General features: G+C 40.5%; 1 protein-coding gene across 3 annotated transcripts in view; it reads left to right on the top strand.

Moving 5' to 3' along the window:
• Positions 1-26,983, top strand: part of LOC141128111 (ras GTPase-activating protein 4-like) — a 248,708-nt gene that overhangs the window by 159,880 nt on the left and 61,845 nt on the right. For all 3 annotated transcript variants that reach the window (XM_073615193.1, XM_073615194.1, XM_073615195.1), the window contains exons 6-8: positions 2,133-2,214; positions 3,227-3,358; positions 15,710-15,801. In XM_073615193.1, coding sequence (XP_073471294.1) covers positions 2,133-2,214; positions 3,227-3,358; positions 15,710-15,801 — 306 coding nt within the window. The remainder of the gene's footprint in view (positions 1-2,132; positions 2,215-3,226; positions 3,359-15,709; positions 15,802-26,983) is intronic.

The raw sequence follows: 26,983 nt of genomic DNA, 5'->3' as shown, positions 1-26,983 counted from the left end.
GTTTTGTTGTCGGAAAGTCCGATCATGTCCGGCAAAAGATTAAGCTCCTGATGGAGTGAAACATGTCGGAGGAGCAGGTGGACTTTCCCTGTATTGGATGGCATTAATAAACATACTCTGGGCTTCTGGAAGTTGAGTGGCTCAATCCTTGTTTGCTTGACGCTCAGGGTCATTGCTTATCATTTGGCATCACAGAAAATAAGTACATTTTTTAAATATTCATTCAACTGTGTGTCATCTGCAATATTCTGTATACCCTTCATTTTATCTTAGTATGGGGGGTAGAGAATATGATTCCCGAGTTAGGGCATTGTTTTAATTTATTTTTTTTTTATTGCTCTGGTGACCTAGAAAATAAGATTATCATTTTATTAAGTACCCTCAAGGAAACATTTAATTCATCAGAGCAGCTCAGTGAAGGGGTTACCTTAGACTAAATGCCACGGAAAACAACAAGAACAAGTCAGTGCAGACCTTTAAACCTGTTTGATTCTCAAGTGAATGTTAATGTTAATTTTCTTAAAAGTTGCACATTTGAAATGTTATTGTTTCAGCCTTTCCATTTTATTAGGTTCGACTGTATTTATTTTGTAGTAATAAAATATTATTTATATGGCAGCTGCTAGACATTTGTTTTATTCGATCTACATGTTATTGACTAAAATGCTTCTAAACCACTATACCACACTATTAAAATATTATTCTAAGCATTGTTAATGTATAAAAAATCTTAATATAGGCAAAAACATTTGATATTGGATGGACACTATGGAGACATCCAAACACCCGAAAATCTTTTGCAGATGTGCTTGTGTCCCAGTATATACTGTGTGGCATTGATGTATATCTCTGCAGTGCACAGGAACAGGAAGCTTTCTCTTGAAACTTTTCAACATGGTCAATAGCTTATCCCAAACCAAGGTAGGCTGGTGATGTACAGTACAGCCGTGGTATCCCAAAGCCATTCTGAATATTGTCTGAACCTATTTAAATTAATAGGCATCTAGTATATCCTTTTTTGTGAAGTGAAATAAATCATTAGTTATCAGTCACATATTTTTTTCAACATGTGTGAAGATATCTTTCTGCGATACAAAGCACTTAAGGGATAAAGGATCATTGTACTAATATGCTTGCTCACATTGGCCTAACCTGTAAGTTGTGTGCTAGGAAAAGGGGGGAGGGGATTCATCCCAGTCAATTATTTCAGACACTGTGTCGAAGAGCTGTTGGGCAGTGCTTACAGACTTAAAGCGCATTTCCATATTTGCAGTCAAATATGAGAAAACCCCACTAAACAGTATGTTTGTTATGTGTTATCATTCACACAGCATGCCTAATTTTTTTATTTCAATTATTTGTTACTTTTATATGTTTCTAAGGAAGAGGTGTCATGGCTAACTGCAAGTTTTTTTTGAACAGTTTTAGAGTGAGCCTGTCCCATGTCTGTCTTTAATAACATGCAAGCCCAGCCTCTATACCCTTGGCCCTTTGTTAGGACAGACAGTGTTCAAATCTATTTACAATTGATAATGAAGATCTTCCTGAACGGTTCAGACTGAGTTAGATATAGCAAACATAGATGCTCAGTTCCCTCATAAACAAAAAGAAGTACCTAAGATTTTTTTTTGCTAATCTAGAACAGAGGACCCAAAAAAGTAAGCTGCAGTTTTTAATTATTTTTTTAGTTATGCTATGGGAATGGGGACATGTACCAAATAGTAAGTGTTATCCCAATTTGACTGCAAAAATGAAAATACACTTTTTATTTTCTTGACCTTACCCAACCAGATAAAGTGAATGTACACTTACATCCATAAGCACCTTTATAAAACTGGAAGGGTGTTTTTATAACTGCTGTTAATCCCTACACATAACGATAATTGTAGCTGGTGCTTAGATTTGTTACTTCTAGAACAATTGTTACTTCTAGAACAATAGCGCTCCTTATAAAGCCTCATCTTTGATATACAGTACTATGTATCTACCAATAAAGTTTTTGCCATTTTATTTGGCAGTGATCCTAGAACTAGAAAAAGTTACGTGTCTTGCAGACTCTATTTAACATTCCTACATAAAGTCAACTAATCCCCGACTGAGCTTTATCTCTCAGTGTACATTTTACCTTTCAGAGACTTGGCAAGAAAGGACCGGAACGGAGCATCAGACCCATTTGTTAGAGTGCAGTACAATGGCAAAACACAAGAGAGTTCAGTAAGTTCTTTGTATAGCTTTCTTATTTCCTAGTTTATTTCTGCGCATGAAATTATTATACATTGTGTCTTGTGTCGATTACAGAAACTAAAAGTCAGAGACGGTTATTACTAAAATTGCTTGGCTAGTATTGATCTTACTTGGACTCTACATATATATTTTTTTTAAACCATGAATATAATATTGATTAAAGCTCTTAGTAAATAATGATTATCATTCTGAACAGCATTTATTATAATAGTGAATCATCAGGGAGCTCAGAGTGCAGTTTATATGATTGTTAAACTTGACTTGTCTGTCTGGGTTATCTGTTATTTTAAGCTCAAATGGAATACCTAAGTCAATTCAAAAATCCACTTACATCTGCCACCACTTTCCTTGGTGCAACCTTCAGTATAGCAGCAGAGGTTGCCAACAGAAAGAAGGTGAAAACTTAAAGCGTGTCTAAACCCAAAAACAAAAAAATATTTATTGAAGCTTACAGTTCCTTAGATGTGGTGCTTTTTTCCCCTTTACTTTCACCTGGTGATCCTGTCACATTTATTGGCCTAGGGTGACAGTGCTCACTCAATCTACTATATTTACAGAGGACCAGTGTTGTCTCTGTAGGACAAAAAAGTATTAGGACTACAAAACATACCCCACTCTTTTTATCTCTATAACATAGGGGGTAGGTGTTTTGTAGTCCATCGAGGTGAACTGGGAAGGGCTGATAATATTGCTTACATATGAGCTCACTGGATTTCTGGCAGAATCACTTATATTTTTTTGCACTTAATAGAATAGTTTCAACAGAAAATTTGTATTAAACAAGATTAACTGATGTGCAAAATCAACACATACAGTATCATCCATTTCAGTCTTCTAGGTGACCATCATTTGCCATAAATTACTGCATTACCAAATTCACACTTTGAACATCATCCTAGCTTTTTGCACTGGATTGTTGAATCAGCTTGCAGTTGTCCACTTTCAGTATGTTTTTACTATTTATCAAAGTTTTACTTCACAGGTTGTGAAAAAATCATGTTATCCAAGGTGGAATGAGGCTTTTGAATTTGAATTAGATGAATCTTTTACTGAGAAGTTAATAATGGAAGTCTGGGACTGGGATTTGGTCAGTAAAAATGATTTCCTGGGAAAGGTAATGTTCTTTTTTTAATCTGATGTTTAATATGATGATACAATCTGTAAGTCCCTGGGTCGGTCCACCCAAAAGTAATGATTTATGTACGAGTATGATGGTCTGCACCACTCAGTGTTTTCTCAAAACTTTCATGAAATGGTGTAACGTGATTTCTGGGATGTATAATTATCATCTGTTACTGTTCAACTTGGAGCCCCACTTGTACTGTTATATTAGGAGTGTTCCCTCTACCCTCTGCTCTATCTTGTTTAAGGATTAATTCTAGGTATAGATATTTTATACATAAAGTAGTAACATTGCTTCAGCCTGAACCATATGTAATGTAACGATGTATATACCATACCTTGCCAATCCTCCTGGAAGCTGGAAATCACCCCAATTGCTTCTTGGTCCTGTGCTGAGTGGCTGACCTGCTGCATTCCAAACACAGAAGGTCTGTTGCTTTGCATCTTCTGAATGAATGCAAAGCATTCTCTGATTGGATAAGATGAAGAATATGAGAACACCCCCCTACCTCTGCACTTTGTCCAGTCTTACTGTGTCTATGTGCCTTTGGTATGTTCCTGCTTTACATGAACCCACAACTGAAAACAAATTGCTTTTACGGTGTCTATGTGTCTTTTGTATGCTACTGCCTTCACCATCTGTAGCCCTGTCTGCACCATTATGATGTTTATGTCGCTCTGTAGTGTCTTACCTAAATTATGGGCTGACCTTATCTTTACAACTCTGCCCTCTTGCAAACCTGATTCAGATGTGAAAAGTTTGCTTTGCTAGCCAGGCATCCTTTTATTAACTCCTGATTAAATAACCGACAACCACCCACACTAGGTTGTGATAAAAATATAATAAAGCGCTGATATGAATATTCAAATAAATTAATTAATAGAAGATAACTAAATGATTAAAGCTGCAACCATTAAAATAGTGTTCTGACACTGTGAATAAGTGATATGTTACCAAACAATAGTGCGCTGCAATCAACCTCCTATTAAGGCACAGATATATTACTTCAAATTAATAAATACTTCAAATAAGTGAATATAAATTATATAAAATGAAATTAATGTCTTCAAACAATGGTGACAGGGACTAATTCCCCCCTGTGTGCACAATGTTCTCCACCAATTAAAATCGATTAGCCTGTTCAGTTGATATAAACAATAAAAACAATAGTTCCCAGTAGATTTCTTTAAAACCACTCCTGCCAGCAATCAATTCATCAATGGATGTTTAGGTGATTTCTTTTGGTTTTCCTCTGGGTTTCCTCGCATATATTGATTCTCACATAAAACAAGAGAGATGCATCATTGTGCAATGATTTAAACTGACATTGGGTCTAAGGTACAAATGAATCCACTCACATTTGCTCGATCAACCAACGCATATTGAAAACGATCAGACGCATACAGTGAGTGTCCTCCTCACACCACATCTACTGTGCTCAAACACGATAGATGTCCTCAATGGCTCCTCCCAAAGCGTTGCGTCACATGTCACGTGATTTTCTCAAGGAGCCAGTGAGGACATCTATCGTGTTTGAGCACAGTAGATGTGGTGTGAGGAGGACACTCGCTGTATGCGTCTGATTGCTTTCAATACGTGCTGGTTGATTGAGCAAATGTCAGTGGATTCATTTGTACCTTAGACCCAATGTCAGTTTAAATCATTGCGCAATGATGCATCCCTCTTGTTTTATGTGAGAATTCAATATATACGAGGAAACCCAGAGGAAAACCAAAAGAAATCACCTGAACATAAATTGATGAATTGATTGCTGGCAGGAGTGGTTTTGAAGAAATCAACTGGGAACTATTGTTTTTATTATTTATATCAAGTGAACAGGCTCATCAATTTTAATTGGTGGAGAACATTGTGCACACTGGGGGGAATTAGTCCCTGTCACCATTTATATTCACCCACACTAGGGGTGCCACCTTTCCTTCAAGCCAAACCTGAACATTTAAGCGGCCTGGGACACCTTTGGGTGTCCCAGCGATGCCGAACCTTCCCCTAGAAAGCTGCCTGCAGCTCCTGGATGGCAACAGATTTTTGTGTGACTATCTTGGTTACTTGGGGAGCCACAGCCCAGTTTGAATCAGAGTTTCATAGTTACATAGTAGGTGAGGTTGAAAAAAGACACTAGTCCATCAAGTCCAACTTATGTCAGTCTGCCTGAAACCCGGACACATGATTCAACACCCGAACTGTCCGGGTGAATCCTAGACAGGTGGCAACCCTAACCCACACCATTCACAGTATAAAGCTTTAGCACCTTTATTGGGATAGCAAATTGCTGGGGGCACATTGCTGGAGGGAACATTTCTGCGGTTCTTTCCATAAGTGATTCTTTCTAGAAGTGATTCATTATTCAAGTTATATGTACTTCAGGCTCTGCATAAAGTGAAAATACATAGCAAACTACTTTGAAAAACACCAAACAGGCTTCATGTGACCTTGTTTCTCCATTCAGGTCTCCTTCCTCTCTATAACATGTGCTCTCTACCACTCCTTCTTAGAGTTGTCTCCTCTGTCCTTAAACTCTCTTTCCTTCACCCCTCTTCTCCACCCCACAGCTTATATATATATATATCACCCTCATTTCTGTCCTCTCCTTAATACTGCACTGACCAACTCCTTCTAATTTTCTGAACTCCACATGCTAATAAAACCTCCAGGATGCTGGGGTGTGTCCCTTCATATAAATCACACTCCCATATTACTTCCCCCACTCTTCACCATCTCCTAACTTCTGCTGATATATCACTAAACCCTGGGCCTCCATAATTTAACTATACCCAGCGCTCCCATCACCCCACACCCTCTGGCAGCAGCCGCAATCCACACAATTTAATTTACATTACTCTTCTTCCCAAAACCAGCCTCCACTTCTCTTGCACCCTCTGGAATGTCTGTAACAAACTCACCTCCCACCATGACCTCTTTATCACCAACTCTTTTAAGTCACTTGCCGTTACTGAACCTGGCTTCACAAATCCGACACTGCTTCTCCTGCTTTCCTCTCCCATGGTGGCCTTCTCTGGACTCACTCCCCCTGACCCAGTGGATGGAAGGGAGGAGGAGTGGGAATCCTCCTAGCCTCTCACAGCACCTATCAGGTACATCATTCAAACCCCTTTCTGACACTCCCCTCCTTTGAGGCACATTGCTTTCATCTATTTTCTCCTGTTTCTCTAAGAATTGCTGGGATCTATTGGCCTCTGGACAGGTATCAACCTTCCTTAAAGACTTCTCTGCTTGGCTACCCTACTTTCTCTCCTCTGAAATTCCCACAATCATTCTCGGTGACTTCAACATCCCTGTTAATGCTAATACTCCTGCTACTTCTAAACTCCAATCTAACCTCCTTTTTTTACCTAAAGTTTCTACATTTATGGCAACACCCTTGACCTTCTATTTTCCTACCTATGCACTTTGTGCAGCCTCTCCAACAATCCTTTCCCTCTCTCTGATCACCACCTTGTTAGTTTCACTCTGTCCCTGTCTTCCACCCCCTTTCCCTCCAACCACCTAACAGTTACCCATAGGATCATTTGCCACCTCAACCCTTCTCTTCTCTACTCTGCTGCTGACCACTTACACCATACAATTCCTGCCTCCTCACTGCCAAGCAGACCTATTTTATCACCCTCATTAACACCTTTATATCCAGCCCCCATCAACTGTTCTCCTCCATCAACTCTCTACTTCGTCCTCCACTGCCTCCACCCACTAACTCACTCACTGCCCTGGAGATCACCAATCAAAAAAAGACTGATACTATTCCTGGGGAGATGTCTGTCCCAATACCTCTCCCACTTAACACTCAATGTCCACAGGTACAATCAATATTTTCCTTTTAGAACCCCACTGCCATTGATGAGGTTGCTAAACTTTTTTTATAATGCCCACTTAACCACCTGCTGCCTGGACCCTTTTCCCTCGCAAATGCTACAGTCACCCTCTGGCTCTATCCTACACTCTCTAACTCACATCTTTAATCTCTCCCTCTCTTCTGGCATCTTCCCCAACTCTCTAAAACATACTCTAGTCACCCCCATACTTAAAAAGCCTTCACTGGACCCCACCAATCTTAACAACCTACGCCCCATCTCCTTGCTCTCCTTTTCTTCCAAACTCCTTGAACAACTGTTCTACAACCGACTAAGCAACCAACTCATTGAGAACAACCTTTTTGATCCCCTTTTGTCTGGATTTCACCCTTAACACTCCACAGAAACTGCTCTCCTAAAACTCACAAATGATTTATTAATGGCCAAAACCAATGGACACTATTCTGTACTCCTATTTCTTTACCCCTTTGCTGTCTTTGACACGGTGGACCACTCCCTCCTCCTCAAAAAGCTTGACTCCTTTGGTCTATGTGACTGCACTCTTCGTTGGTGCTCAACCTACCTATCCCACCACTGCTTCAATGTCACCTACAATTCTACTTCCTCTTCTCCTTTTCCTTTCTCTGTCGGGGTCCCCCAATGTTCTGGTCTTGGATCTCTCCTATTCTTGATTTACCTCCCTGGGTCAGTTAATAGCCTCCCATGGCTTCCAATACAATTTCTACGCTGATGACACCCAAATCTATCTCTCTTCCCCTCAGCTCACTCCATCAGTCTCCACACGCATCACTAATTTACTAACAGACATGTCAGCCTTGATGTCACACTGCTTCCTCAAACTCAGTCTATCTAAACCAGCTCATAATATTTCCTCCCCCACATGCCCCTTCTCCTGACTTCTTTGTCAGGATTGACAGATCAACTATCACCATCCCAACATGTCAAGGTGCTAGGTGTAATCCTGGACTATCCTTTTGGCCCCACATCCAATTAATGTCCAAAGCTTACCTCCTCAAACATCTCCAAAATAAGTCCATTCCTAACCAATGATACCACAAAGCTTTTAATTCACTCCCTAGCTATCTTGCCTTGACTACTGCAACTCCCTCCTCATTGGCTTACCTTTACATAGGCTATCCCCTCTTCAGTCCATCATAAATGCTGCTGCCAGACTTATTCACCTTACCAACCATTCAGTGTCTGCTACCCCTCTCTGCCAATCCCTCCACTGGCTTCCGCTCACCCAGAAAATTAATTTTAAAATTCTAACAACAACTTACAAAGCCATCCACTACTCTGCCCCCAGCTACATCACTAACCTATGTGATAATAAAGTGCCACTGGCGCAAAACACAAATATATAAAAGTGAAGGCTATGCTGCAAATAATAATCACCACTAATGTAAAGTGAAAGAGAAAAACTGTATATTAGGTAGTTGCGCTCACCATATATTATATGGATGTTCCACCAGTTAAAAGAATATGATCCATATTAAACAGTGCTTATAGATCATCCATTGCTATCTGATACAATACTCCTTAAACCCAGTGAAAAAACACAAAATTCATAAAGACAGAAAAAAAAATATTGAAAAAATATAAAAAACACAAACACTTTTGCAAAATAGTGTGTTTCTAAAAGTCCAATCAATTGTATTCTTCATATAATTATCCACCGTGCTTGAATCAGTTGTGCATCCAGAAATAGTATTGTGATCCATGATACACCACCTTCCAATTTAAACGCTTACCAGAAGCAGAGATAAAAACGCCTGTGTATATTTCTTTAACACCCAATGTATCTTGGTTCCACCAAGTACAGAGCTATATTCTCAAATTTCTCCAATGTGGCTTCTTAAATACTAATAAAAAACAAAACGGCCATCATTGGGGAAGATTCTACAAATGGTTTTTATGGTAAAAAGTTTTAAAAATTGTGCACTCACATGCTATTGTGCCTAATGCCCTGTACACACGGTCGGATTTTCCGACGGAAAATGTGTGATAGGACCTTGTTGTCGGAAATTCCGACCGTGTGTAGGCTCCATCACACATTTTCCATCGGATTTTCCGACACACAAAGTTTGAGAGCTTGCTATAAAATTTTCCGACAACAAAATCCGTTGTCGAAATTTCCGATCGTGTCACGCACGCTCAGAATAAATAAAGAGATGAAAGCTATTGGCTACTGCCCTGTTTATAGTCCTGACGTACGTGTTTTACGTCACCGTGTTCAGAACGATCGGATTTTCCGACAACTTTGTGTGACCATGTGTATGCAAGACAAGTTTGAGCCAACATCCGTTGGAAAAAATCCTAGGATTTTGTTGTCGGAATGTCCGATCAATGTCCGACCGTGTGTATGGGGCATTTGACTGAGTCTGTTCAGCGTTCCAGTAATGGCCTGTAATGGCAGCTCTGTGTGCAGGGAGCCAGGGTGCGGTTCAAACCTCAATGTGAGCGTGGTCACATAGGCAGGATGTGATGTCAGCGTCACACAGAATTAGACTCAACGCGTTTCGCATAAGATATGCGTCATCATCCTTCAATATTTTTTTTTTTTGTGTGTTTTTTTACTGGGTTTAAGGAATATTGTATCAGATAGCAATTGATGATCTATAAGCACTGGGCTGTTTAATATTGATTATGTTATTTTTTATTTAATTAACTGGTGGAGCATCCATATAATACAGGGTGAGCGCAACTACCTAATATACAGTTTTTGTACATCACTAACCTAGTCTCAAATTACTAACCTAATCATTCTCTTTGTTCCTCCCAAGACCTGCTCTCTAGCTCCTTTGTTACCTCCTCCCATGCTCGCCTCCAGGACTTCTCCCATCCTGTGGAATTCCATACCCCATTCTGTCCGACTGTCCGTCTCCTAACTTGTCCTTTTTTAGATGATCCCTGAAAACCCTTCTCTTCAGAGAGGCCTACTCTGCTCCCAGCTAACAACTGTACTTTAGTTTTTCTCTATCAGCTCTTTCCCTACAGTTATTACCTTTGGTATCTCTTGACCCTCCCTCTTAGATTGTGTGCTCTATTGAGCAGGGCCCTCTGATTGCTACTGTATTAAAGTTTATTAGAATTGTACTGTCTGCCCTTACGTTGTAAAGCACTGTGTAAACTGTTGGCGCTATATAGAGTGCCTTGCAAAAGTATTCACCCCCCTTGGCTTTTTACCTATTTTGTTACATTGCAGCCTTTAGTTCAATGTTTTTTTAATCTGAATTATATGTGATGGATCAGAACACAATAGTCTGTTTGGTTGGTGCAGTAAAATTAGAAAAATATATATATAAAACTATTTTTCAGAAATATAAAACTGATAATTGGCATATGTATTTACCCCCTTGGTTATGAAGCCCATAAAAAGCTCTGGTGCAACCAATTACCTTCAGAAATCACATAATTAGTGAAATGATATCCACCTGTGTGCAATCTAAGTGTCACATCATCTATCATTTCATATACACATCTTTTTGAAAGGCCCCAGAGGGTGCAACACCTAAGCAAGAGGCATCACTAACCAAACGCTGACATGAAGACCAAGGAACTCTCCAAACAAGTAAGGGACAATGTTGTTGAGAAGTACAAGTCAGGGTTAGGTTATAAAAAAATATCCAAATCTTTGATGATCCCTAGGAGCACCATGAAATCTATAATAACCAAATGGAAAGAACATGGCACAACAGCAAACCTGCCAAGAGACGGCCGCACACCAAAACTCACGGACCGGGCAAGGAGGGCATTAATCAGAGACAAAGCACAGAGACCTAAGGTAACCCTGAAGGAGCTGCAGAGTTCCACAGCAGAGACTGTAGTGTCTGTACATAGGACGACAATAAGCCGTACGCTCGATAGAGTTGGGCTTTATGGCAGAGTGGCCAGAAGAAAACCATTACTTTCAGCAAAAAACAAAATGGCACGTTTTGAGTTTGCGAAAAGGCACGTGGGAGACTCCCAAAATGTATGGAGGAAGGTGATCTGATCTGATGAAACAAAAATTTAACTTTTTGGCCATCAAAGAAAATGCTATGTCTGGTGCAAACCCAACACATCACATCAACCAAAGAACACCATCCCCACAGTGAAACATGGTGGTGGCAACATCATGCTTTGGGGATGTTTTTCAGCAGTTGGGACTGGGAAACTGGTCAGATTTGAGGGAAAGATGGATGGTGCTAACTACAGGGGTATTCTTGAGCAAAACCTGTACCACTCTGTGTGTGATTTGAGGCTAGGACGGAGGTTCACCTTCCAGCAGGACAATGACCCCAAACACACTGCTAAAGCAACACCTGAGTGGTTTAAGGGGAAACATGTAAATGTGTTGGAATGGCCTATTCAAAGCCCAGACCTCAATCCAATAGAAAATCTGTGGTCAGACTTAAAGATTGCTGTTCACAAGCGCAAACCATCCAACTTGAAGGAGCTGGAGCAGTTCTGCAAGGAGGAATGGGCAAAAATCCCAGTGGTAAGATGTGGCAAGCTCATAGAGACTTATCCAAACCAACTTGGAGCTGCGATAGCCGCAAAAGTTGGCTCTACAAAGTATTGACTTTAGGGGGGGGGGTGAATAGTTATGCACATTGACTTTTTCTGTTATTTTGTTCTATTTGTTGTTTGCTTCACAATAAAAAAAAAAATCTTCAAAGTTGTGGGCATGTTCTGTAAATTAAATGATGCAAATCCTCAAACAATCCATGTTAATTCCAGGTTGTGAGGCAACAAAACACAAAAAAGCCAAGGGGGTGAATACTTTTGCAAGGCACTGTAAATCCTGTATAATAATAATCAGAGAACACTTTGCATTCAGTCAGAAGATGCAAAGGATTTTCTGGATGGCACTTGTACTGAGCGGTCGACCTCCTGTGTTCAGAATGCAGCAGGGCAGCCGTTTGGCACAGGAGCAAGGGAAGATAACTGAAGTTTCAGTGTATACTTCAGTGATTTCCAGCTTCCAGGGGGATCAGCTAGGTTTGGTACATGCCTAATTATATTGGTCCAAGCTGGTTCAATGTAACTATGTATAACAAATCCTGGAGTTTTTCTTTAATATTTTAAAAAATAGAACATGGGAAATGGGATCTATTCCTAATTACTGTGATAAATGTAGATGATGCTCATGTCCCAAGTAATCAAAAAGTGACTCATGTTGTTGGGTAATGTGGGCTGACTGCTATTGTTTTTTTCTCAGATAAGTCAGCACTGGAGGTGCCTTGTCACCTCTACCTGTCCTGAATGTATAAACATGTATGAGCAATCTGAGTGTGCATGTGTATGTGACAGTGTGTGAAATAAAGCCCTCAGAACTCCTACACTGGTCAAAATACCAGAACGTGTTTCATACAGTATCTAAAAGGTGTTAAAAGAAAATTACACATGATTATAGCAACTAGTCTTGCTGAAATTTTCAAGCCTGAACTAAAAAAATGACATCTTGAATCCTAATGATTGATAAAGGCAGTACAGACACTTTTTCAGGTATTATTCAGACATATTTATACAAGTTTCAGAAAATGACAAGTGTGAAAAGCTACACATTCAAATGCATGCGGGTTATGTGAATTTACTTGTATATGAAATGAGCACCATTAATGCTGACATTTGAACTTAATACCTAGAAGTTAGTAATTATTTTCAGGCCTGATTCTATATTTCTACTGGTGCTGATGTAAAGACGCTGTTTAAAGCTATTTCATGTTCACCAAAAAATAAGATGGTACAGGATGATGCCAGTTGAAATTAAAAATGTTTAGAAATTAGTGTTTTGTCAGCTAGTGAGTTTTACAATGTCATGTTCTTGCTTTTGTGCATAACCAGCAGGGAGTTAGTTGCTTCATATTGGTGTTCTAGCGAGAGAAAATTAGCTGCTATTTTTGGCTTGTATCTATATTCAGCAATGTTTCTATTTTTTTTCCCTCCTTTTTCTTTCTTCTGTGTTGGTGCATTGTACAGTATAGAACTAAATCAACTTTGCATCAATGCACAGCATTTCTTTCTTTTATGCCCATACCTTCAGACTTCTAATAAACTCAGTTTAAAAAATAAACACATTACAACTTAAAGCTAAAAACATATATGAGAGTCATCAAATGTATACAGCTCTGCTCACAAACACCTCTCTGTCTAGCAATGGAGGGGACCTGATCTTCCTCTGCTGCAGTTTCACTTTCATTTACAAGTCCCTTCCCCAACCCAACCCTGTTACTCCTCTATAAACAGATAAGCAGCAAAATGACGAGCTTGTCCATCTGCCACTGTGCTCTTTCCTCCTATCAGCATGCATCTTGCATGGCAGCATCCCTTATTGGCTCCTTGTGCTGCTTCTCCCTCTCCCTCTTTGAGCTTTTCCGTATAGACTGTTCTAAGTAGACTGCAAGAGGATGATACCAAATTCGTGTACTTACACTGTTTGCATGAAAAATGTATTTATGGATTTATTCATGAGCGTAGAGAGGCATTCATGTGTATCTTTTATATTTGCCTGGATTACGGGCAAAGTATTAATCTGTGTTGTAATTGCTCTTAAATTCAGCTGTGCTGGAAGAAGCTTGATGTGTACACAACTCAGTAATTGGCGCAGTGACTCCTCTTTGATCAGATGTCCAAGATTTTAATCAATTGTACATATTCGTCAACACACCAAGGATCTACAATCACCATCCAAAGGTTTTTTTGCAGAGAGATCACATCACAGAGACAAGTGCAACATTTCGGAGTCACGCAGGACCCCTTCACCAAGCATGCCTGACGAAGGGGTCCTGTGCGACTACAAAACGTGTCTCTGTGATGTGATCTCTCTGCAATAAAAACCTTTGGATGGTGATTTTAGATCCTTGATGTGCTGGCGAATATGTACACTTGCTTGATGTTTCCAGGATCCAGCTGGTAATCATTACAGCACCCACTATTGATGAGCCTTGTTTTCCAGAAAGTGTGCGATAGGAATATAGACAAAACAAGATTTTAATCAGACAAACAGAGCCATAACCAGCCAGATCCCAGCAATTAGTATTTGCCTAATGCTAGCTGGTGGGAGGGTATTAAGTCCCTCCTCTACAATGTTTATTCCAAAACAAAGGTATATAAATAGAGAAAAAAACAGATTAGCTGCAGCAGTTGAAAACATGATTAGTGCTAATTTAAACTTTGTAGAAATCACTTAAAGCATAACTGGGTTTCAGAATAATGGGGTGAAAAATGACTATTCCAGTGGTAACTAGCAGGGAAGGAATAGACCAGGAGTGTTGAATTCAAACTCATGGAGGTAAAGTCTGTAAAATTTTCTTATAGCAGAAATGCTTGTGTGGTGACTCCTTCACATCACAGTACTCCCTCCCTTTATATGACAGTCAGCTTCTTACATTAGTGTCCCCAGTCCCCCTTCTTACTTCAGTATCCTCATTATACCCATTACATCACAGTTCCCCCTTTTTACTTCAGTGTCTTCTGTCCCCTTTCTTACATCAGTGTCCTCAGTCCTCCCTTCACATCACAGTCCTCCCCTTACATCACAGTCCACCTTTACTTCAGTGTCATCAGCCCCCCTTCACATCATAGCCGCCATACCCCCCCCCCCCCCCCCACACACACACACACACACACCTTTACAGCAATTTTTCCCTTTACATTTTAGTCCCTCTTCACATCTCACTCCCCTTTTCACATCAATGTTCTCAGGACCCCCCTTCAAATCACAGCCCTTCCCCTTTTCATCACATTCCCCTCTTTTACATCTTCGCTTTACATTGTTGCCCCCCCTTACATCAGTATCCTTAGTTCCCTTCTCATCACAGCCCCTCTTCATAGTTCTAACTTACACAGCAGGGCAGTGGCGCAGCAGGTCTGGACAAATGGCGGGAGCTGACCAACTTTTCTTCTTAACAAGCGGATAAATAATACTAGGATCATCCTGTGTCCTAGTAACCAATCACCTGCTTGTTAATAGGTTAGGCAGACTTGTACATTTCCTATGTCTTTTCCATTATACAGCAGACATGCTGTGAACATGTACTAGACCATTTCCTCTTGATCAAATTGTATGGTTGTATACTCATCTTAGAACCAAGTAAAAAGACTCAACAAAAAAAGTTGGGTAGACTTCCTGCACCTCCCGCCCTCTGCCCTCTCAGGATGACAGTGGCAGTGGCTGGGTGGTGACCCAGGAGAAGGATCTGCCAGGTGATGGAGCCATGAGAGAGAGAGACACCTGAGCAGCTGAGTGGTTGGGTCTAGACAGCTGTCCAAAATTTAGTGATGCCTGATGTAGACTTACATTCAAGATTATTCCATCTATGACACTATCTTGATATCCTTTATATTTCCATAAAACAAATATGTGCAGCCCTGGTGGAGATTGCATGTCATGTTCAGCTCCTATTAGAAACCTTTCTATTGGTTTCCAAATTAGGTTTTTTTTTGTTATTTCATATAAGCTAATAGAGGCAAACATTTGTAACTTGGACTTTATTGTTATTCTTTTTAGATAGTGATCAATGTAAATGGACTTCAGAAAGATTTACAGGAAGAAGGATGGTTTAGACTTAGCCCTGGGAAATCCAAGGCCAGCATGGATGAGTAAGTAACTATCAAGAAAAATATGATTTATTTACATCCACAGTCTTTGCAGTACAAGTGTCCTCCTCCAGTCTTGTCTTGGTGAAGATCCAAGTAGGGGACCCAAACATTGCTATATAGTTCTCCTAGGAAAGATGGTATCTACACTTTTTTAGGCTTCTTTATCGGAGTAATATCTTTGTGCCTGCTCTGTGATATACTATTCAGGATTACATTCATAACAAAACTGCACTGAAAGCCCAATGGAGACATTTCAACTCACACCTAAACATGACAAGAAGTTATTAGATTTTTCTGCTTTCAGGTTCAGGTGTGCATTTAGATCAGTGTTTTTCAACTATTTTTTAGCCAAGGCACCCTTTAGAACTGTGCACAATCCTGGGACACACCAGTCTGAGGGCCCGTTCACGCCATGAGCTGTATCTAAGCATGCATTTTTTTTGCATGTTCCTGCACATCACATTTTTTAATGGACACAAATATACGCACATTTGCTAACGCACATTTGCTAATGCACAACTGCATAAGGCAGCACATTTTTGTGTGATATGGGAAAACATGCAATTTTGCACGTGTTACCGTATTGCAAGTCCTAAAATGTCTTTGAGGCAGAGTTCAGTGATCTTAGATTGCAACTCTTCTCCCCCCAAATTCCTCCACCTAGCACCCCCCAAATTCCTCCACCTAGCACAAATCCCCTCTTCTAGCACAAACCCTTCCCCCAAACCCCCCTCAATCCCCCCTTCCAGCACAACCCCCAAATCCCCCCTCCTAGCACAAATCCCCCCCCTACTGCTTGTACAGGAGCAGTGAGAGGAGGAGATGGGGGTGGTAACCAAACCCTGCACACTGAGATGTGAGAGCGACTCTGTGTTAACTCCTATGCATAGATATGCCCTGGCAGCCCCCCTGCTGCTATCAGTAGTAAACAAAACAGACGTCATTGGTTGGTAGGACATGATCGGGCGGCCCACACAGCTTTCTGTTTTTCCAACAATAGTACTGATAGCAGGTGGGGAAGAGAGAGCTGGAAGGAGGTCTGGGCTGTGCTTTCTTTGCCCTCTGTGCACGGGTATTAACATAGGGTCATGCTCAGACTGGGATGTTACCACAGCACCCTTGATAACTCTTTGCGACACCCCAATTGAAAAACACTAGCTAGCATAACACTTGTTGACAATTAGGGTACGTTCACATTGACCCACTGCAGTTTGGCCGCAGCGCAGGGTACCCATGGTTTTCATGCACATTACATGCAGTTTCCAATAGGGTTCTTTTAGGTCTTGCTTTTTTGGTGCATTTTCAAAAAGCTCGCCAAAAGTCCTACATGCTGCATTTTTGGTGAGCTTTTAGTAAATGCAGCAAAAAAGCAGGACATAATAGAAGTCTATGGTAAACCACAGATAACGTGCATGAAAACCACAGGTGCCCTGCGCAGCATCCACAGTGTGGCCAAGGCCCATCAATACCACATATACTGTATGATCATATGAAACATATTAATGAAAATATATATAATATAATGTAATTAAAATCAATGAATTAAAATACTAAGTCCAAAGGTGGTAAAATCACCATGCCTGCAATTAGTGGGATTAATGTCCATTTGTGCTAAAATTAAATTACTATCATCACAAACATTGTTGTACCTCCAGGAGCTCGAAGGGGCTCATATGAAGCCCACTGAACAGTTCCTCTTCTGTGTCTTTTTACCACCTCCCTCACACATTTGCATATGCCTCCCCATCTACACGGACAGAAGAGGACCAACCAACACATCCCAAAAACACAAGAGCATATCCCAGAAAGCTGTGTGAGCTGACTTGTCCTTAGCAACTGATAACATCATCGTTTGGCAGGAAGCGGTGGCTTCAGGCAAGCTTGACAGACCGGACAGCACTGCTGGAATAAAAAAATGGCTTACCCACTCGCATAGAAGTATGCTTTACTAGGATGCCTGTCTCAGTTGGGGAAATTTTGGTAATTTTGCCACGGCACTTCGGTTGAGAAACTCTGATTTAGATACTGTCCCATGCACATATGAATGAGGTATAGGTTCAACCTTTCTGGCTTCCTATCATACTGCGTGATTATTGTTGTAAACATTGAAAACGAAATGAGATTTTAGCGGAGCATACTGCTTTTGTATAAAGAACTCATACTGGACTATAACCCTCTTATCAGTACCCAGTGGCGTCTCCAGCTTTCATATTTAGGGGGGCACATGGGGGGGACAGGGACAAAAGTAGGGGGGCAACTATAAAATGCCCAGGGTGGCAGAAAACAAGAGATATATGTCACCAGCATACCAAGAAAATATAAGGGTCCAAAGCAGTGGGAGAACTATCAGACTTGCAAAGGTTGTCTTGCCACCGGGCCCTGGTGTTCTGCCACTGTGGGATTCCCCAGCCTCCTCTTGCTGTCCTGTCCCTGCTATTGACAGCGCTGGTCTGGCATCTCTTGGAATTTACAGGCTGGTTCTCCTGTCCTAAGGACAGGAGAAATCAGTCTGTTTTTTCAGTAACTGAGAGTCCTGGTGGAGTCCTTCCTGCAACTCGCTCTTCTCCCTGCCAATGAGGATGCAGAGGAATGAGCAGATCGGGCGGCCGTGGTTGTGTGAGCGCTCGCATTATGCAATGTCAGCGAGCAGAGGGAGCGGGGAGTAATCACCCGCAGGAGCTGACTGGGGACGCTCTCCCTCTTAGACATTGCCTTTTTGTAAAAAAAAATAAAAAAAATAATACATTTTTTTTTAATTGTGGGGGCACATGGTGGGGCACAGCATAATGTTGGGGGGGGGGGTCAGGGCCCCCTCTGCCCCTCCCCAGTGACGCCATTGTCAGTACCCTGTACAGAAAGAGGCTCTCACGCCTCTTTTTTTTTGTTGAGCAGCAGCCTTTATTTTAGGCCATATCTAGTTCTGCATCAAGTTCTAACTATGCCCTCTGCAACCTCTATTTCTTTATCACTGCTGCCAAATACATATTGGATTCTATCCAATATAAAATCAGTGACTAGCAAAGAACACACAATAGCACCCAGCTTTGTATTTTAACCTGCAAAAATGTGCACCTGCACACGCTGTATTATCTTGTGTAAAGAGCCTGCATGTAGCCTGCATTAGACATTTTAGTTACTTGATCCTCTGTTTTATACAATTAGGCTGATTGTATTATAATCCACACTGTTTGCCCAGTCTTCCGTTTTGGAAAAAGTGTACTGCTTCATGAGTCACTAAGTCTTTGGAAAGTTTCTTCAGCCAAGAAAATGTCAAACCTTTTGATTACTTTAAGTAATACTTAAACTGCACAGAAAGCTTGCAAAATCTATACATTCAGGTCTATTTTTAGTATATCTGTAAACTTGTTAGCCAAGAGGTATTTAGAATAGAAGAGAATGATTCTTCAGTGCTGCCTACACTAATTCAACAGTTTGTGAATTTGAAAAAAAAGAGAGAGAGGGAGTATTGTGTAATGGGAAATAGAGATATCCCCACAGAGTTCTAAATGTCAACATTTGCTACTTTGGAACAACACATTATTGACATATCTTGTCTCTCAAGGTTGTGACATTTGTAAAAAGATACAAATTCAGTACCCACAGCAATCAATCTGAAACTTTACTGGTCTGGTAAAGTAAATACTGATTGCTTGAAACGAGTTGCTGCACTTTACTTCTGGCACAGTTTATTGGAAAAAGTTAGAATGTTGTTTCTGCTAAAATTCATTTTAGCTAAAACTAATATTTGCAGACTCAACCATTGTGTGTTATCTCAACTTCAGTGACCAGATCTCTGTAAATTCCCAGGTTACCTACTTATTAAAGTTAGGTTAATTTATGTTTTGGAGAATAGGGCAGATAAAATTAGGCACAAAGGAGTCAGGAACAGAGCTAGAAGTTGGGTAATTCAGCCCAGTATATGGGGACGTCCTAAACTGCATATTGGGATGATTGGATTATTGGCTGCAATGCTCAACACTCTCACTAGGTGTCAGTGTACTTTTTACACACATATATGGTAATGATTCTGTTGTTACTCAAAATGTGTTATTCTTTCCTGCAGTGCTTGATACTATGTTGCAAGAAGCAGTTGCTAATGTTTAACTATTCACTTGCTGATTTACATCCCCAGTATATGTAAACCCAATCACTACAATATTACAAAAGTTTAAAGTGGCATTAAATCCAAAATGTAATATATTGCAGCTTACCAATCATTAGATGTGATGGCTGCATTGGTTTTCCTTTCTTACATTTGATCTGGCCAGTAATACACCTCCTGTATTAGAGTGCCCCCCACTCTAAAAGAAGGAACACAGGGGCACCTTTGGACAGCAGCATTGTCAGTCTGGGGGGAGGGGAGTGTTAGATATACTAGCAGATTTGAATGCACTAACAAAATCAAGTCAGCCTCCAGCTCATAAGCAGCTACAGAAAACAGTTTGTTTTTATATGAATAAATAAAGACGGATCATTTTAACCACTTCAGACCCGGAAGATTTTCCTGCTTAATGACCGGGCAATTTTTTGCGATACGGCACTGCGTCGCTTTAACTGACAATTGCACGGTCATGCAACGCTGTACTTAAACAAAATTGATGTCCTTTTTTTCCCACAAATAGAGCTTTCTTTTGGTGGTATTTGATCACCTCTGCGTTTTTTATTTTTTGCGCTATAAACAAAAAAAAAGCGACAATATTGAAAATAAAAACACAATATTTTTTACTTTTTGCTATAATAAATATCCCAATTAAAAAAAAATAAATAAAAAATTTCTTCCTCAGTTTAGGCCGATTTATATTCTTCTACATATTTTTGGTAAAAAAAATCACAATAAACGTATATTGATTGGTTTGCACAAAAGTTATAGCGTCTACAAAATAGAGGATAGATTTATGGCATTTTTATTTTTCTACTAGTAATGGCAGTGATCTGCGATTTTTGTCAGGACTGCAACATTGCAACAGACACATTGGACACCTTTGACACTTTTTTGGAACCAGTGACATTTATACAGTCATCAGTGCTATAAAAAAGCACTGATTACTGTAAGAATGTCACTGGCAGTGAAGGGGTTAACACTAGGGGGCGATCAAGGGGTTAACAGTGTTCCCTAGTGTGTGTTCTAACTGTGGGGGGGATGGGACTGACGAGGGGAGATGACAGATCAGTGTTCATACTTGTTGCGAACACATGATCTGTCTCCTCTCCCCTGACAGAACCAGGATTTGTGTGTTTACACACACAGATCCTGGTTCTCGCTCTGTCACGAGTAATCGTGGGTGCCCGGCGGTCATCGCGCCTGCCGGGCACACGCATCGGCTTCGGGGACACGCTTCAGGCACGTGTGCATGCCTCCGGCATTGCCTTAAAGAGCCGAAGTACAGCTACGACGGCTCGAGTAGGGGAGCCAACCTGCCGCAGTGTAACTGCGGCAGCTGGCCTGGAAGCGGTTAAGTACCCTGTCAGTGTTACATGGTATGTCTCATCCTTGTAACTGATATATTCTGGTGGAGAGCTTGTACTTAAAAAAAAAAAAAACAGACTTACTGGTTGGAAATTACCAAATGAAAATAAAAGAAAGCCTAAAAACAGAAAATGAATACAGCCATTACATGTAGGAATTGGTAAGCTGCAATATAATAAATGTTTGCTTTTGGATTTAGTACCACTTTAAACATATAAGTGTAATTTCAAAAGTCATTTCCAATATGTTTAAATCTAAAACATTCATGAAATAGTACTGGATGGTCCTGTTCACACACTTCCTGTTAAAGGAGGACAACAGTCTGTCCCTGTATGCCAATTACCTGCCTAGTTTGTAAAAAGTGACCTTGTCAGCACCACCCAGCTAAACAAAATTTTAATCAACTTTTGTTGCATGTGGTGGGTGGAAAATTGCCATTGGAACAATGACTGCATCCAATCAGATGCTGTCACTGTGGTTGTATTCAGCAGCCACAGGCATCACCAGCTGCTGAATACGGTAGCTGACAGGGAGGATTCCTTTTTTCAAGTTGCTTAGCTTTGATGGAGGAATGTATCAGATTTTTCTTGTTCAGAGAAATGTTTGCGTGTAAAGCCTCGTACGCGGGATCAGATTGTTGGCCAACAAACACTTTTGTCCGAAGGGCGTGTGCCAGGAACTTGTCTTGCATACAAACAGTACACAATTGTCGGCCAACAAACACGAATGTAGTGACGTACTATGTGGAATTTCAGCTCTTGAGCACCACCCTTTGGGCACCTTCTGCTAATGTCATGTTTGGTGAGCATTGATCCTGAGCATGCGTGTTTGTACTTTGGACTTTTGTGTGACGGACTTGTGTACACACGATAGGAAAATCTGACAATAGACCGTTGTCCGCCGAAAATTTACTAGCCTGCCATCCAACATTTGTTGGCGGAAAGTTGTACAACAATTGTCTGAAGGAGCGTACTAACGGTCGGCTTTTAGGCCAACAGTCTGTCATCACACAATTTCCTGCCGAAAATCAGATCGTGTGTACGAGGCTTATGGCTTAACTTCAACTTGGAGCTCAGGCAAACTAGCACCCAAGCCCCCCCAAGAAGTGAGCTCATTCACAGCCAGTAATGATCAAAGGTGAACATAGCATTCATAGATCAAGGATTAACGCTAGTTATCTGTTTAGGTGAACTGTGCTCAGACAGGAGCACGTCTTCATTAGACTATACTCTTTCACAGGATCCCAGTGTCCGTGCACTAGCTGCCGTTGTAGCGTTTAATTTGCTTTTGCTAGGGTGTGTGTCTGTGTGATCCTTGATGTATCTCGTATCCTGTTCTTGTTTTTTGCTTATTATCCTATCCCTAGAGTGTTCTCAGTTTCTCAGTCACTAATCTACGGTAGTTCCTGTTTGTGTATTCTTGACTCTGTCTTATAGTTTATTTCACTCCTGGATCCTGTTTGTTCTCAGTCTGTCTAGACCAGGGGTCTCAAACTGGTGGCCCTCCAGCTGTTGCCCTGTGAGGCATTGCAAGGCTGGCAGTTACAAGCATGACTCCCACAGGCAGAGGCATGTGCATAGTTTTTCAACAGCTGGAGGACCGCCAGTTTGAGACTCCTGGTCTGGACCCTGTTACTTTCCTTTTTCCTGATATCCCTGATACTGCTTATTATTAACTCTGAAAAAAACGGGACAAATCACCGCGCTATACTTAAACTAAATAGTGCAAAACCACCTATTGACAAAAAAAAGAAAATTGAACCAATGTAATGTGACAAATCAGTGATCAAATCAATATAAAGCAGCTGCTAAAACGTGAGATACACACATAACAAAATTAAATACAAGAGGAGCAGCGCTGTGAAAGGATGTTCTATATGATGAACCAAATCAAAGCATAAATAAAAAACCCAAAATTGGGATAGGTTCCAAGTTCATAAGTTATATAAACAGCTGGACTGTCCTATTCAAAAACCGATCTTGATGGTGAATAAAGGAACGTGAATATGGAAATCAATGAGTCCTTCACCACACCACTGTGACAGTAAAATTGTGCGCTTACCAAATGGCAAGCTTGGAAGAGCTTGCGACCTTAACCCGGTCGGGGCCTTTCAAGGTGGAACCATCAGGGAGAGACACACCACTTGGTTTGGATTAGGCACACTGTTCTTCCAGTTACCACTTTAAATGGAGATGTGACCCCAGGCTAGGGATAAACCTTAAAAGTGGTCAGTGTCAGTCAGCAAAACAGTGAACAGTGGATGGTAGAAGTAGCATCCACTGTTCACTGTTTTGCTGACTGACACTGACCACTTTTAAGGTTTATCCCTAGCCTGGGGTCACATCTCCATTTAAAGTGGTAACTGGAAGAACAGTGTGCCTAATCCAAACCAAGTGGTGTGTCTCTCCCTGATGGTTCCACCTTGAAAGGCCCCGACCGGGTTAAGGTCGCAAGCTCTTCCAAGCTTGCCATTTGGTAAGCGCACAATTTTACTGTCACAGTGGTGTGGTGAAGGACTCATTGATTTCCATATTCACGTTCCTTTATTCACCATCAAGATCGGTTTTTGAATAGGACAGTCCAGCTGTTTATATAACTTATGAACTTGGAACCTATCCCAATTTTGGGTTTTTTATTTATGCTTTGATTTGGTTCATCATATAGAACATCCTTTCACAGCGCTGCTCCTCTTGTATTATTAACTCTGACCGGTTGTACTCCTTGGATTTAATCACTAAGGCCCCAATCTTACCTGTGCATCTTAATGCACGATTTTTCAGCACATTTTTTATGTGACAGTATAGGCAGTCAATCTACTTGAATATTTAAAAACAATCTTTTTAAATGAGTGCAATACATCAACACAAGTATAACATATTAAATGAAGACAAGAAAGAAAAAAAAAGTAATAATAGTCCCTCATAAGTCCAAAATGGTGAAGAAATCAGATGTGCAAAAATCCCTCCAATCCAAAATATAGGACACCCAGGTGTGCCTCCACTGTTAGGACCAGTTCACACCACATGCAGTCCAGTGCATTTTTTTTCTGCATCAAAAACGCATGGAAAGTAGATTATATGGTTTTCAATGGCATAGTTCACACCAGTGCTTGCAGTTGCAATGCAGTCTAGTTCCAGAAAAAAAAGCTGCATTTTTCCTGCACTGGACTGTACTGGAATGCTGTAAAACACATCAAAAACGCACTGGAACACACATGTCCTTATTTAAGGTAAGGAAATAAGAGGGGTAAAAAATGCACTGGACTGCATCAAGAACGCACCAGAAACACATCAAAAACGCACCAGAACGCTTCAAAAACGCGCATGTAGAAAATCATCTGGAATGCGTTTCTATGGTGTGAACTGGCCCTAAGACAAAATGGACTCTTACCAAAACATGTGAACCCTTTACTTGGAAGGAGTCAAAAAAGACCATATCAGTTGATATGTCATCTGTAAAAGGAAGCGGTTTCTTCACCATGGCTCCACCAATCGTTACTAGTCTCCCAATCAGCAACATAAGGTGTTCATCATGATATACAAAAGAAAAGAACCGGGAGGACCCACATAGAATAAAACATATACCAATTTATTAACCACCGCCCCGGAAGATTTGGCTGCTCAATGACCAGGCCATTTTTGGCGCTAAGGCACAGCGTCGCTTTAACTGACAATTGCGCGGTCGTGCGACACTGTACCCAAACAAGATTTATGTCCTTTTTTCCACACAAATAGAGCTTTCTTTTGGTGGTATTTGATCATCTCTAGGTTTTTTATTTTTTGCGCTATAAACAAAAAAGCGTCAATTTAAAAAAAAAATCTTTTACTTTTTGCTATAATAAATATCCCAATTTTTATTTTTTTTTAAATAATTTTTTCCTCAGTTTAGGCTGATATGTATTCTTCTACATATTTTTGGTAAAAAAATCACAATAAGCGTATATTGATTGGTTTGCGCAAAAGTTATCGCGTCTAGCGCGCGCCCCCTAGTGGTCAAAAGGCGAAGCGACGTAAGGTAACGTCTTTTCACCAAGGGGAACCAACGTACCGCAGTACAACTGCAGCGGCTGATCGGGAAGGGGTTATTCAATAAAACAACAAAAAAATCTTGATCTTTAATCCCAGAGGATGCCCTTTGTGGGGAAACGTGTCGAATGGAGTCAGTGTGTGTATGACGTCATCAGAGTAGTCGAGTGACACCGTGGCCGGACTTAATAAATTTGCCATAACTGTATCACACTTTGAGGGCTCTCCCTATTTATACCTTGCATATGCCTTTGTGGAGAGTGGCTTTTTGAATCCAAAGGATGGGTTCATGCCATCCATTGTTGACAGTGCAATATCGGAAGTGCCTTGCCAATTCACTCTGGAGAATTTGTGCACATTTGATCTCTGTAATTCAAGATCAACTTCATCTGGTAAGAGGCCTCCCTTTCTATATAAGGAGCACCTTGAACACTGAAGCACCTTGAATGGAAATTTCCTTAAACACTGAGCACTTTGTCACTATTTGTTTTTACACTTGCACTTTTTCATGAAATAGTCACTTATTGTTTTCGAGATTTAAAGGCATAGTGCACCAATTTTTTGCTCATATTTTTTATTGGTCCAGTATTCGGGATACTTCATTTGCAGCAGATCATATTTTTTTCTTTGACTGAGTGCAAGAAAATATCTATTTGCTTAATTTATTAATAAATAAAATGCTAGCCAGTCACAATATTAAAAGTTCAAATAAGCTCTTAAATATAAAAAGTAAATATATACACCCTAGGCAGAGCTTACGGTTGTAACGTCACCACGCACGCCCTAGGCAGAGCTTATGCTTGTGGCATCACCATGCATGCCCATACCAGGATACAGTCGGACCTAATCCCAGGATCGGTACTTTTAATATTTGTGCTTTCAACATTGTGAGTGGCTAGCTTTTTATTTATTAATAAATTGGTATACAGTTTTATGACATGTGGGTTCTCCCAGTTCTTTTCTTTTGTATACCATGATGGAACACCATGAGGGTTATTTACTAAAGGAAAATCCACTTTGCACTGCAAGTGCACTTGAATGTGCACTTGGAAGTAAAGTCGCTGTAGATCCGAGAGGGGCATGCAAGGAAGATAAAAAACAGCATTTTAGCTTGCACATGATTGGATGATAAAATCAGCACAGCTTCCACTCATTTCAGATCTACCCTTCAGATTTAGAGCGACTGCACTTGCAGTGCAAAGTGGAGTTGCCTAACCCCCCTTATGTTGTTGATTGGGAGACTCTAGTGACCATTGGTAGAGCCATGGTGGAGAAACTGGTTCCTTTTACAAATTGCATATCAACTGATACAGCCTTTTTGACTCTTTCCAAGTAAAGGGTCCACATGTTTTGGTAATAGTCCATTCTGTCCAAAGGTGGATGCACACCTGGGTGTCTTATATTTAGGATTGGAGTGATTTTTTCACATCTGATTTCTTCACCATTTTGGACTTATTTATGAATATTATTACATTTATTTATTTTTGTTTTTTCTTTCTTTTCTTCATTTTATATGTTATACTTGTGTTTTATTGCACTCATTTTTTAGCGCAGTAAAGATTGTTTTATATATTTGTGTGTAATTTTTTCTGATTGCTTTGCCAGCTACTTCTTTTACATCTGCCAGCACGATATCTGCTTGTTTACAACATTTACTTAAATTGATTTGATTTGATGACTTGAATCATCT

Source organism: Aquarana catesbeiana, linkage group LG02, assembly GCF_042186555.1.
Source record: "Aquarana catesbeiana isolate 2022-GZ linkage group LG02, ASM4218655v1, whole genome shotgun sequence".
Taxonomy (NCBI): domain Eukaryota; kingdom Metazoa; phylum Chordata; class Amphibia; order Anura; family Ranidae; genus Aquarana; species Aquarana catesbeiana.
The sequence above is the reverse complement of the archived record's forward strand: the minus strand, read 5'-3'. Positions and strand labels throughout refer to the sequence as shown.